The sequence below is a fragment of the Chiloscyllium punctatum genome, chromosome 5 (assembly GCF_047496795.1).
Source record: "Chiloscyllium punctatum isolate Juve2018m chromosome 5, sChiPun1.3, whole genome shotgun sequence".
In the NCBI taxonomy this organism is placed as follows: domain Eukaryota; kingdom Metazoa; phylum Chordata; class Chondrichthyes; order Orectolobiformes; family Hemiscylliidae; genus Chiloscyllium; species Chiloscyllium punctatum.
The window spans coordinates 127,640,003-127,654,878 of record NC_092743.1 but is presented as its reverse complement, the minus strand read 5'-3'; the positions used below and the strand labels follow the sequence as shown (position 1 = coordinate 127,654,878).

Genomic DNA, 14,876 nt, shown 5'->3' with positions numbered 1-14,876 from the left:
CTCAACTTTACATCCAATGGCTTCATTTTTGGGTTACAGTGTTGAACCCCTGTACACAGGTCTGCAAAGCTCATGACATTGAACACAGTACCAGTGTATATGTGAAATTATACACTCACATAATATTCTTCTTGTACAGAGATCATTTCAGAAGTCTCAAACCTCATTTATCATCTTGAGATTGGATCATACCAAACGATTAATTGATGTAGATTGTTTGATCAGAATCAATGCCCAAATCTCTCCAGTGAACACACTTATCGGTTTGCTTTTCTTCTTTCCAGGAAAAAGAAACATTTGCATGCAAAATAATTCTGTTCCTTGTAGTTAGTACATTGCTTTTCTCTTGCTGGATGTGTTTCCTTCTCTTTTTGCCTGGTGCCCTCTAAAATATTTACATCCTGCACACTGATCTTGATCTTTCTACTGTATCTTCTGCAAATATTTCACATGCAAACTGTTTTTAAGTAATAATAGAAGATGATTCAAATTTGGTTTTCGGGAACTTTAACATTCAAGCAGTGTGACTTTCCTACTTCCAAGTGAGATCTAGAGTGCAATTCCGATTGTAGCACCTTTTCCCCAGTCATAGCAAGACTGCTACTTCAACTTGTCTGGGTTTTCTGTTTATCTCTGTGACTATTTCATATGTTGGTATGAAGGCTGAAAAAAACTCCACTTTTATTTCTACAAAAGCAGTAACTTGAAACTTCAAAGCCATACTGACAGCAGTACAAGGTTGCAGTCTGTTTTTAATTATTTCTTGCTGTTTCTTAGAGTAGCTGGCTGTGTTATAGTTCTCATAATGCACACAATTTCAGCTGCACAATGACTTCTGCCTTCAGGCCTTAGGCAGAAGGCTTTCAAGTTTAAAAAAAATACTTGTACAATGAAAGGGCCAGTCCTCCCAGCTCAGCTTTTGCCTGGTTTTGTTTTGTTTTTAAGAGTAGTGTGGGGAAAAAAAACGCTGGACTCTCAGAAGCAGGTCCAAGCTGGTACTCTCTCTCTGACTTCTCTCCTGTAAGACCCTGTGTTTGATTTTAACTTTTGTGCCAAGAGGTGTTTATGGGGATTGTTGCAAGTATTGGGAACAGCATCATTAAGTTGGGATAATCTGTTGGGTTTTTGGATGGATTAAATTATTCTATATTCTGTTCTCTTTTGTTTGTGTTTCATATGGTAATCTTGTAAATAAATTGTTTTATTTAAACCAAAGTGGTTTGACCAGCAGCATTTCTTCTGGAATGTCCATTTCACACCTGCTTAAAACAACCAGCAAAGTTAGGGTCTGGGCTACCTTCTTGAAATGTTTTGAGTGGTCGGCCCTGGTCCATACCAATACTCACCAATGCAAGTGTTATGATGAACTGCAATGCTTCCTGAATGTAAAGTGGGCCCCTTCTATTGTAGTCTATGAAATTAATGGAAAAATTACTGACACTAAAGCTCATTATTATAGCACAGTAAAAGTAACCACCTGATATAACAATCAAAGAAAAGCTCTTTCGACATTGAGGTAATCTTCCTCAAAAAGTAATTGTTACACCATGTTTAAAACGTTGTTTTAGAGTGGATCAGAAGGGGAACCAACAACATCATAATTAATATTTACACAGAACATATCATAGGAAATGGAATAAATGTAATATAAGTTCGAGTTAGTGCTTGGGGAAAATATGTGTTTGCAGATTTGAGAACACCTAACAGTGACACCAAGTGCCTAAAAAGAAATATGTTCCATTAGTAACCACAAACATCATATACCATTAACATAACTCCCAGGGAAAGTTAATTCTTTTCAATGTTCAAGTCCAACCTTCTGAAATATTTGATCTTGCCTGGGCTACCCACATGGCAACATTAATCTAGTGCTGGATGAGAGAATAGAGAGAAAATAACCAGAATTCAGTTTCCAAATTCCTGTTGGAAGAGTGAACGTAGTCCTGCCATCAGGACTAAAATCAAACTAGGCTGTGGTTAATATACAGAAGGCTATTCAGCACAGCATCCGTTCTGCCCCACAGTAAAACCAGCCTACTAACACTATCTAATTGTGTGCCACTCCAGAAGTATTACCGAAGTGAGGGAATAATGGTTTAACAGCATAATCCTTGGGTATCATGACGTAACATGACAGTACAAAGAGAAACAACTGGACAAAGATTTATTAGAATCACAGAATGTCTACAGCGTAGAAAGAAGCCATTTGGTCTATCAAGCCCGCACTGATCCTCTGAAGAGCAAGCTACCCGACTCAAGCCTCCACCCCATCCCTGTAACACCACATTTACCATGGCTAACACACTTAGCCTGCACCTTCCTGAATACTGGGGAAACTTTATTATGGCCAATCCATCTAACCTGCACATTTTGGACTGTGGGATGAAACCAGAGCACACTTATGAAGGAGACATTCTTAGGTGGTAGACTGTATGTCGTATAATATGTAAATAAAAGGTTGTTGTTCAAATGTACCAGACTCTACAGCAGAATCATTTAGGAGACAAATCCCTCCATCCTAATGACAATCCTGATAATCCGAAAATGAAAAACACTAGGATGGCAGAGCATAAGACAGAGTAGTTTGAAGTTGCCCTCACCAATTATTGGACAATACCACAACAAAGATTGGAATTCACATGAGAAAATTCAAGAATAGTAGATAATGGTTATATTACCAGGCCAGTAACGCAGATCCTGAAGTTCAAATCCCACAATGATATCTAGGACATTTAAATTCAGTCAAATATGTACATTGTAATTTTAAAACAAAGTAGCTGCAACAATATACTTACTGGATTATTATGTTAAAACCCATTTTGGCTTATTAGCACCCTTTCAATACAGAAATCTGTTGGGTCTATATAACTGTATCAATATAAATAAACATTAACTACCTTCTAAATTCTATCATACCACTATAAAGCAATAAGATTAAAACAAAAACATATGGCCCATGCTGTGCTGACCTAAGCACTGGACGCAACAGCCTTCTAACATCTGACCAGCGAAATTCAAAGAGCTGTACCATAGGCTAGCCAAGCATCATCCTGACATATAATCAGTCAAAATCCCTGAACTCTCTCCATAACAACACTCTGAATGTACCTACACTACACCTCAACAATACTCAGTAGCTCTAAAAATACTCAGGGGCATAAGACCATAAGATACATGAGCAGAATTAGGCCATTCAGCCTATTGAGTCTGCTTGACCATTCTATCGTGCCCGATATATTTCTCACCTTCCTCCTGCCTTCTCAAATCTTTACAATATATATAATTGATGTGGATTGAATGTTTGGTAAATGGATTGGCTGATGACACAAAAATATGTAGAAATTGGGTTGTGAAGAGGATGTAAGTAGCCTACAAAGGATATACGTAGATTAAGTGAATGGGCAAAGATTTGGCAAATGGTGAACAATATGGGAAATTGTCCATTTCAACAGATAGAATAAAAAAGCAGCATATTACCTAAATGTTGAAAGGTTGCAGATGCCTGAGATACAGGGAAATCTTGGCTTCCTACAGCATGAATCACAGAAGTGCAAAGACAAATTAATGTGAAAGTAAGGGTTATGCTTCAGTTATACAAGGTGCTGGTGAGATTGTATCTGGAGTACTGTGTACAGTAATAGTCACCATACTTACAGAAGAATGTTAATGCATTGGATGCAGTTCAGAGAAGGTTTACTAGACTGAGAGCAGATTGTCCTATGTGGAGAGGTATGTCAAGCTGGGCCTGTATCTTCTGGAGTTCAGAAGAGTTAGAAGTAACTTAATTGAAATATATAAAATTCTGAGGGGACTTGACCAGTTGATGTTGAAAGCATGTTTCCTCTTGTGGGAGAAATCTAGAATTAGTGGTCAGTGTTTAAACTTATTTGCCTATCCATTTAAAACAGAGATGAGGAACTTTTTTTCTCTGAGGTTTGAGAGTCATTGGAATTCCTTTCCTCAAAAGGCAATGGATCCAGAATCTTTAAGACATAGGTAGATAGATTCTTAAACAGACAAACATACAAACAAGGAACAAGACTAGGTCATTGGCCTTGAATGTTTGCAAACTTAAAGTGAATGGATTTTACCAGTTGGGAGTAATAATTTGCACATAGGAAAATGACCCTGGTTGTTGGAAGCCAATCTTCATAGCACCAGGACCACACTGCAGAATTCCTCAAGACAGTCATCTAGGTTCAAAAAAAATCAGCAACCTCTTCAATATCTTTATAGGTTGAATAAATGAAGAGGACAAGTGATGAAAAACATTTTGGAATTTCTGAAATGTACAAGTAACTATGCTGTGTCATGCTATGTAGGTACCATTGTAGCACTGCTCCTCAACAAAAGGCGCTGTCAATAATATAAATCAAATATTGACTTTCAAAACTTGACATAATTTCACCTTTATCTCTCAACTTCTAATGAAGTTGTTGATGTTAATCCATTTTGTTTTGCATTTGATTTTATTACCTGAATTAGACATTGTGAAGCAAAGCAAACAGTTGATCAGAATTTCATGCCCAATGAGACCATTCATGCAGGTAATGTTGATTTCCCATGTCCTTCAGTCTCAAGACATTTTAAAATATTTGTTGTTGTAAAGACATCTGTTTCATTGCTCTAGGTAAATATTTGTTCCCCTGTCATTATTTAGATTAAATAGGTTAAATAGCCTTGGGCTATTTTCCCTGGAGTATTAGAGGCTGAGAGGTGAGCTTTGGATGTTTATAACACCATGAGATGTATGGTGAGCTTGTGGATGTTTATAACACCATAGGATGAATAGCCAAGGTCTTTTGCCTCGGGCTGGGAAGTCCCAAACTAGAGGGCATAGGTTTAAAGTGAGAGGGGCAAGATTTAAAAAGGACCTGAGGGGTAACTTTTTCATGCAGAGTGTAGTGTGTGTATGGAACAAGCTGCCAGAAGAAGTGGTGTGGTTGGATACAATTATAACATTTAAAAGGCATCTGGATGTGTATATCAATAGGAAGGGTTTAGAGGGATATGGGCCAAATGTTGACAAATGAGACTCGGTCCGATTGGGATGTCTGGTCGGTGGACGTGTTAGACTAAAGGGTCTGTTTTGGTATTGTATGACACTATGCTGCAATTTCATAGAGATTGAATGGTGCAACATGCTAAGGCTAATTCTACGTTTGATTCAAAAATGCAATTTATTTTTAAAAAAATTAAAATTGTATTCTTGTATTGATTTAGTGATGTTTAGTGTGATAATTGTAGGAACATAAATATGCACATGAACATTTTATGTATAAAATGCTATCAATTCAAAATTGTGGATTCATTAAAAGTGTGAAATGTCAATTACAAAGCATGCTTTGCAAGAAAACTAGAGAAATTGTTTATAACAATAACTCATTATGTATTGTCCACAGTATTGGTCATTTTATTTAAGAAAGGATGCAAATGTATTGGAAGTAGTTCAGGGGAAGTTCACTAGACTAATACCTGGGATTATTTTCTGAAGAAAGATCAGTCAGGTTAAACTTGTATCTGCTGGAGTTCAGAAGAATAAGTGATAATTTGATTGAAACGTATTAGTCTTGGGGTGTCTTGACAAGGTAAATGTGGAGAGCATGTGTTCTCAAATGGGAAAATCTATAATTGGGGGTCACAGTTTAAAAATCCAGGGGTTGGCCTTTGTGAGATTTGGTGATTTTTTTTCTTGTAGAGGGTCATGAGTCTTTGGAACTTTCTTCCTGAAAACAATTAGGTGGGAAATGCACATTTGGAATATGGTGAGCAGTTCTGGGCCCCAAATTGAAGAATATCTAGGCTTTGGAGGGGGTCCAGAGGGACTGTACTAGAATGATCTCAAAAGAGCAGTGGTTGAGGCCTCTGGGTCTGTACTTGGAGTTTAAAGGATGAGGAGGAATCTGATTAAAGCTTATGGAATAGTCAGAGGTCTGGATAGAGTGGATGTGGAGAAGATTTTTCCACTAGTAGGAGAGACTAGGACCCACAAATAGAACTTCAGAATGAAGGGGTGACCCACTAGGACTGAGAGGAGGAGGAACTTCTTCAGTCAGAGGGTAGCTAATTTGTGGAAGTCTTTGCCATAGATGACTGTGGAGGCCAAGTCATTGAATGTATTTAAGACAAGAGATAAATAGGTTCTTGATTAGTAAGGGGATCAAAGGTTACAGGAAGAAGGTAGGAGAATGATTTGAGAAACATATCAGCCATGATCAAATGTGCAACAGACTCGATGGACCGAATGGCCCAATTCTTCTCCTCTCTTATGGTCTAGTTTGAGGTTAGAATCAATCAAACGTAATTTGAATGAATACCAGATGAATCTTGAGGTGATGAATGGCCTACTCCTGATCTGGATTTGTGTTTTTGTTTTATGAAAAAGTTGACCAATACTGAAAATTCGCACAGAAATCATATTGTAAATGAGTCAGAAAAAGAGTTTCTGGATGTCACTTAATCACTTTGAATAATGTTCCAAGTATTCGTCAAATATATCAAGGAACTTTAGTTTTCCGGAGTGTAATGAATTGCTTGAAACACACAGCAAGAATATCACACATAATCAAGAATTTGCATGAGAAGTACATACTTAAAGCATTAATCTGTGCAGTATTGATATTTAGGTGTTCCAGTACAACACCATTCCCTAATTATCATTTAATATATCATTGAACATGGATTAAGAGTTTAAACTGTATTCATGCTAATTGCTTTTGATCCTCTGTTCAATAGAAACTGGAGTTAAAGCAAAATAAAACTAAAACGTTGAACATCTTTTCATTTTTGTTAAAGTTAGATTAAACTTTCGCAAAATCAAGCTGTTAGGACAGCAATGGAGAAGGATTACAGTTGAATGAGAAGCTAAGGAAAAGCATACTTCAGAGAAGACAATCAATGAAAATTGGATTTTGAATCCATTTGCAGCTCCAACAAATGAAGCTCTTGATTGACTTCTTCAAAAGGTGGTAGAATTGAAAACCGAACATTACAATTATTGGAATGATATATACAATGACAGATTCTCCAAAATAACATGATCTGTATGCTGCTGAGTATTCAGGGTATTATCTATCACAAGTAACAATCCAAAGTAAATGCTGGAGATATAAACCAAACATACTTTGGAAATAAACATAGAATTTTTCAAGGATATAACTAGTAGAGCGTTTAAGGGGGAAACAAATGGATATGATTTACTTTAATTTTGAGAAGTGTTTCGAAGTGATTAGCATGTAAAATTAAAGCATTTGGGATTAGGTTTGTGTACTGACATGGATAGAAAACTGGCTGGCAATAGAAAAGGAACAGTGGGAATAAACAGGTCTTTTTCTAAGTGGCGGCCAGTGACTCATGCGGTACTGCTTTTTAGTTACATTCTTAGGATGTGGGTGTCACTATCTAGGCCAGTGACACCTACATTGCCATCCCTAATTGCCCAGGGGAAAGTTAAGATATAACCACATTTCTGGGGTTTTGGAGTCACTTATAGGCTGGAACAGATAAGGATGGCAAATTTCCTTCTCTGAAGGACATTAGTGAGCCAAATGGCTTTTTCTGGCAAGCAGCAATGGTTTCATGATCATCAGCAGATTCTTAAATTCCAGATATACTTTTATTGATTTAAAATTTCTCTATGTGCTCTGGCAGGATTTAAACCCAGGCCCTCAGAACATTAGCTGAGTTTCTGGACTGATAGTCTAGTGGTAATATTAATGAATTAGATGAAGAAACTTAATGTAATATCTCCAAGTTTGCAGATGATGCCAAGTTGGCTGGGAGGATGAACTGTGAGACATGCTTCAGTATGATTTAGACAAGCTGAGTGTTGCATGGCAGATGAAGTATACTGAAGATAAATGTGAAGTTATTCACACTGGCAGCAAAAACAGGAAGGTAGATTATTATCTAAATGGGGATAGATTGAGAAAGAGGGAGGTGCAACTAAACTTGAGTATCCTTGTTCAGCACTCATTGAAATTGTATGCCAGTGCAGCAGGGGAGGAAGGCAAATGGAATGTTGGTCTTCACAGTGATAAGATTGCAGTACAGGAACAGAAATGTCATGCTGCAATTGCATTAGGACCACACCTGGAGTGTTTTGAGATTTGGTCTCCTTATATGATGATGTTCTGGCATTGGGAGGAGTGCAATAAAGGTTTATCAGACTGTTTCCTGAGATAGCAGGAATAATGTAGGAAGAGCGACTAGATAGTCGAGAACTATACTCACTGGAGTTAAGAAGAAAGGAGGGTGATTCTCATTAAAATCTATTGAATCCTAACAGGACTAGACAGAGTAAATGCAAGTAGGGATGTTTCTAATACCAAAACGTCAGAACCAGGGGTCATACTTTAAGATATGGGATAAGCTATTAAGGACTGAGCTGGGGAGAAATATCTTGACTCAGTGAGTGGTCAGCCTGCAGAATTCTCTGCAGGAAGTGGTTGAGACCAAAAAAAGTTTTAAGAAAAGTTAGATATACTTCTTGAACAGCGCTGTCAATCTTCTGGAACCCTGTTGGTATCCAGTAAGTTCTGGAATTTTTCAAACAATGCCTCCACTATCTCTGTCACTTCCTTTGAAATCCTTGGATGCAGCCTCGCAGGTCCTGGTGACTAGCCTGCCCTTATGTACATAGCTTGTCAAACACTTTGTCTCTCATGATAGCAATTGTTACAAGACCTTTCTTCCAACTAGAACCCTGCTTATCTGATATCTTTAAGATGTCTTTAGTGCACTCCACTGTGATGTCCAAATATTGGTTTATCTGCCAGTTTCCCATTATCCATTCTCCACCTAATTTGTCCACACAATATGAAAATTAATATCACCTATGACAATTGTGGTGTCCTTCCTACATTGCCTTCATTATTTCCTGATTTACATTTTGTCCCACAGTGAGCTGATTTTTTGGGGACCTGAAGATGGCTCCCACCCAATACTTCTTTCCCTTGCTACTACTTATTTCTACTCAAACTAATTCTCCATCGTGATGTGTTGCACCTATATCACTACGCACCATTGTGCTGATGCTTTCATTTAAGGAAGTTACCCTGCATCGTTTTCATTTTTGCCATTTTTCTGTAATGTTAAAAACCCTTGAACATTCACTTCCTAGTCCTGGTCACTGTGCAAACATATTCCTGTAATAGTTATCAAGACATAGTCATTTGCCTTTCACTCCTTCCTAGAACATCTTGACACCAAGAACAGCTATGTAAGAATCCTACTCATTGACTACAATTCAGCCTTCAACACGATTATCCCCTCGAGACTGATTACTAAACTTAATGATCTTGGACTAAGCCCTACTCTCTGCAACTGGATCCTCAGTTTCCTAACCCATAGGCCACAGTCAGTGAAGATTAGGGACAATATTTCATCCTTACTAACACTCACCACTGCAGCCCACCCCACCCCAGCCTCTTACTGTATATCCTGTATATCCATGACTGAGTTGTCAAATACCAGACCAATGCCATTTACAAGTTCACTGATGACACCACCATTGTGGGTTGAATCTCAGATGGCAATGAAATAGACTACAGACGGGAAGTGGAAGGCCTGGAAAAATGGTGCACTGAGAACAACCTAGATCTCAATGCCAGCAAAACCAAGGAACTCATTATTGACTTTGGCAGATGTTACTCATTAATAGCACAGAGGTGGAATGAGTGGAGAGTGTTAGGCTCCTGGGAGTGGTCATCCACAAGCTTTCTTGGACTCTTCATGTGGACACACTGGTTACAAAGGTCCAACAACATCTCTTCTTCCTCAGGCAGCTGAGGAAATTTGGCATGACGGCGAGTACCCTTGCCAACTTTTATAGGTGCACCATCGAGGGCATTCTGTCTGGATGTATCACTACCTGGTATGACAACTGTACCATTCAAGATCAGAGACGGATACAGAGAGTGGTAAACTCGGCCCGGACAATCACAAAGGCCAACCTCCCATCTACCGACTCCATATACCAGGCCTGCTGTCAAGGAAAGGCCGCTAGCATTCTTAAAGATCCATCACACCCTGGCAATGTTTTCTACAACCTCTACCATCGGGGAGAAGGCACAGAAGCATTAACACATGCATCAGCTGGTTTTGCAACAGTTTCTACCCTACTGTTGTTAGAATACTGAATGGACTCACAAACTCTTAGCATTTGCCTGTACCTGTGTTTTTGTTTTAGCCTCTGTTTACCAATTATTTACTCTCTATGCTACTTAATTATATTATGTGCTTGCATTGCTCGCAAGACAAAGCTTTTCATTGTGCCTCGGTACACGTGAGAATAAATTCAATTCAATTCACTTGTGTCATCAACTCAATAGCTTGTTATAAATGCTGTATACTTTCAGATAAATAGCCTTAAACTTTGACTTTTTTATCATTATATTTATTCTGGTTCAAATTTCTGTTGTACTCTTCTGTTTGTATTTTGTGCCCTTTCCTGTAACACTTTGTTTAGCATTCACTTCTTCAACAACGTGCGTGCTCTAATGAAAGGTCATCATCCCAAAACCTTGACTTTGTTTCACACTCCAAAGATGCTGCCAAATTTGAGTATTTCTGCATTTTTGTTTCTATTAAACAATAACCCTTTTGGACTTTTTGCATCCATGGGGTGCATTTATTTTTAAGTAAATTATGCTGGTGGACTATCATTTCCTCCTAAAGATGTATTAGGGTGCCACAATAGAAGCCCTTGTTTTATATAGTTATACAGAATGCTTTCCAATATCTTCCCTTCAATTAAGCTTGCTAATCATGAGCTGATAGTTCAAAGGATCTAATTTCTTTTTTCCTTTTTTTTTAAAAAACCAACACCTCTGTATATCACACAGCTATAAATATTTTACTCTTCTATTCAAGAGACCATCGAACCCACTAATATTTAAGTTGGTGGCGAAGTAGTAGGGCTGTGTGCAGGCTGTTGCCTGGGGCTCAGCTGCCCTCGCATGCTTTCTTCTATTTTCTTTTTACTTCTGCTCTTTTTCCTCTTTAATTTTTCTTTCCTTTGCAGCAGGTTAGTCAGTGAGATTGGTGTGTCAGCTACAGCAGGCAGTATGCGGAATGGCAGCTTCTCATGGCAGTCAGAGATGGCCGGGGACATGACGACTGGAGGCAATGGCAGCAACAGCAGGGCTGTCTTCCCGGCATTCGGGGATAGCGGCAGCAAAGCTCCTCCAGTGATTGGAGGCAATGGACCTTTCAAGGTGGCAATGCTGGCAAGGCTACATCTCAGAGAGTGGCCAGAGTGGGACTCTTGGTGAGATGGCAGCGGCGGCCTGGTCTGGCAATGGAGCGACAAACTCCTGCTTGTAGACCCAGAGCAGGGACACCTGGCATCGGCGAGGTGGCGGTTGCAGCCGGGACTCCTGGTGTCATCGAGGCAGCAGCACAACCAGAGACTCCTGGATGTGGGGCGAGTGTGGTTTCAGCATGGGACCCGGCATTGGTGAGGTAGGCCCACTGGCAAAGGGATGATGCCTAAAGAGTGGCAACTCCTACATTGGTGCATCTGGCGCAGGTGGTGGACAAGGGGTAGCACCGCATGTGTCGTTGGTGAGCCAGCTTAGGGCTCAGGCCACTCTTTCATTTATATCTTTTATCCTTTTTATTCTTAAACTATTCAAAATGGTGCCAGATTTTGGTGACTGTTGAAGTCTTTCACTGTATTACTCACTGTATAATACAAGTGAAAATAAATAAATCATACATAAATTCATTCATTCATAAGTAATATATTTCAACCTAACTCCAGGGAAATACATGATGACCTTATTACACTTTGTTTATAAAAGTGCACTTAATGAACAAAATGTTTTTTTTATTTTATTTTTCCTTACATAAACTGACTGAAGTAACACAAGCTATGAAGTCAAATGTATATAATGAGGTATAGGATTCAGACACTTACCTGAATTTAAGATAAATCCTTTCGAAAAACAGAGAACTGTGATGATAAAAATGCATGAAGGTTGCTCTGGAGGGAAACTCAAGTGAGAAAACAATACAATTCTAGAATATTAGGTAACAATTTAGAAAACACAGCTCATGAGATATAATACAGAATCCAGGATTACAGAAATAATTATTATTTAATTAGATCTCTATTAGTGACCACGTATGCAAATTATTTCTTTCATTTAATTATGAAATGATACACTGGACACTTCTCAATATCACATTTGTGTGTTTTAGTGCATTATGTGCTTATACAAGATATCTATACATCCTTTGATTTATAGGAATATTGAATTCAGTATATTAAATCGGCTTATTTTGATGGTTCCAAACTGTAAACTTACAAACCTAGAATGTCTGAATATTTAATTTTCACAAGCTGTTAACAAATAACTGATCATATTAAAATTTTTAAACTGGTGTTTAACCAAGATGAACACCCAATGGCTGATGCATTTATGTTTGGAAGCAACTAAAGAAATTGGATGATTAGTTCCACAACAATATTCTAGAAGTCTGTGGTGCCTGACTGACATTCAGTAATCATCGATAACTACAGAAAAGCAACATATTATTGTCGTCTGTCATAGCTTTTACTGCACCTTTGAGTCTCTGAACCCAACTATATATGATTATATTATAGTGTATGATTACTAATTACTATCAATTTCAACATTGTCCATCCTAAGACTACTGTAGGAACCAGAAATCATGAGCAATTTCTCTCTCTTTGTGTACTGTCTTTGCACAGATCTTTGAGGTTTGTCCACCTTTTGTTCATTGCTTGATATTGTACTTTCTTGTATGATATCGCTGTGAAGATTCTCTGTACAATCACCAGTTATAGCTATGGCTTCTGGTAGCACAGGAGTAGACTGAAAAGAGTCCTCATTACTGAACGTTATGTAGCCCTTACTGTTGCTGCAATCTAAATGTGTGCAGTTTGGATCTTTCTCCTCATCCTCTATTGTGGATGTGGAAGGACAGTCATCAAGATTCATAAGTTTAGAATGAACTGACAAAGCATGGAGAGAAAGACTGGATTCTGTTCTCTGGAATGGAACAGGAGAACCCTGGGAAACTTGGGAAGAGGGTTTTTGGGAATTTTTGCTGGATACCAACTGGTTATCATTTAACCAAGAGGTATTTGAAGCTTCTGCATCTATGTCCTGGTTATCATCTCCAAGGTGATCACTTCCTATGGTCATATCCTCTGAAATGGATTCAACACTTCCCATTTGATCAGAAGCAAAACGTTCAAATGCTTGTTGAGTGTCCTTACATTTTTCTGAAATTTGTGCTTCATTCTCATTGCTTCCATATCTGGCCGCTCCCTCTTCCAGGACACAGTTGTTCAGTTTGATGATGGGCAGTGTGAATGCACTAATGGAAGAAGTAACAATTGACTTAGTCCCACACATTTGGGGCATTTGGGTTCTATCATTTACTCTGATTTGGTCTCTGCAAATACTGTACACAGTATCAGAGAATGTCTTTCTGTCTTTGGGGATTTGTTGCTGCAAGTTTGCTACAAAATCACAGTTCTTTTTACCAACATTTTCTTTTGGATCTATAGGCTTTACAGCATTACCAATAGGTGTCCGCAAAGTACTTTTGGCCAACATTGCTGCACAGAAAGAATCAGGAGATTTGAGATTATCCATGCTTTTGGATTGTACATAGTTGACAAAACCATTAAGTGGCCCACAATCTTTTGTCCTCAAATTATGTACATCTATAACTGTAGAATAGATGTCTCGTATATTAATTATTTTGGTTTTCTTGTCTCTATTTTCGTGAAGAACTGTATTGGCACAGATGAACAAAAAAATACCGATTCCCATTATGAGGGGTCCTAAAACCTTCAGTTTCTCAGAATGCAAATAGCTTGCTAAAAATTTAGAAATAATCTCCAGTGTTGTCATCTCTAAAACGGTGCTATTGGTGGTATTGTTAGACTGGACCTTAATAGTTTCAAAAATGTCAGTACCTTTAGGCCAGTAGCCCATCACTGTCATTGCTATTCCCACTAATAGTACTAGGATTCCAAAAGCAGCAATCAGTCCAGAAATGGAGAACAGCTTCAGTTTGCCTTTAACCACTACTACATCACTCTTGCATTTCTTTTTTGCTTTCTTTTTGCGTTTACTAACACGATTACGTGATCGAAAGGAATCTTGTCTTCTGGCTGAAATACGAAGAAGCCCTCCAGTTGCAATCATGATAAATCCACTTATCAGCTATGTCTGAAAAAGAAAAGCAGAAAAAGAAACAAGAAATGAGAAAAGATGGAACAACATATCTAATTACTTAAAAGTTTATATCTATGTATCTGATTCATGGTTGGCAAACTGGAATTTCACTTACTGCAACCAGTTCAAAGGAATTTCCAATAACCAACAGTGACTGATGTAGGAGCAAATTACTGCAGATACTGGAATCTCAACTGCAAACAACAAATGCTGGAGATTACAGCCGGTCAGACAGCATCCAATGAGAGACAGCATGCTAACATTTCGAGTCTAGATGACTCTTCATCCGAGCAGTGACTGATAGACAGTATTTGGACAGCTTGTGCAGCACTTACTATCACTTCATGAACATTGGGAAAATTCAGTCAGATGTCAGAATTTTGGAGGGAATTTTTCAGTAATTGGCAATTTACTTAGTTGTTGGGAATGGGAGTTCATGATTAGTAATTAAGCAGAAACATCGTAAGTCCTTCACTTATAGCAGCAAATGGCTTCAACTGTACCTGAAAACACTCCAGAAAGTCAAAGTATTTTAAAATTTTGACTTCAAATGCATTAAATATCATATTCGTAGATAGACAACTTACACAGTTGAACACAGGCAACATGCTTATATATTTTTATTTTTAAAAGTAGATAATCAAAGTATTTCAATAA

The 14,876-nt window shown here is 38.2% G+C and overlaps 1 protein-coding gene across 3 annotated transcripts in view; it reads right to left on the bottom strand.

The window, feature by feature from the left end:
• Positions 1–11,759: 11,759 nt before the first annotated feature.
• LOC140477419 (transmembrane protein 200A-like) overlaps positions 11,760–14,876 on the bottom strand; it is a 43,289-nt gene continuing 40,172 nt past the window's right edge. For all 3 annotated transcript variants that reach the window (XM_072571278.1, XM_072571277.1, XM_072571279.1), the window contains one exon: positions 11,760–14,213. In XM_072571278.1, the coding sequence (XP_072427379.1) occupies positions 12,621–14,189 (1,569 nt within the window). In that variant the 5' untranslated portion in view covers positions 14,190–14,213 and the 3' untranslated portion in view covers positions 11,760–12,620. The remainder of the gene's footprint in view (positions 14,214–14,876) is intronic.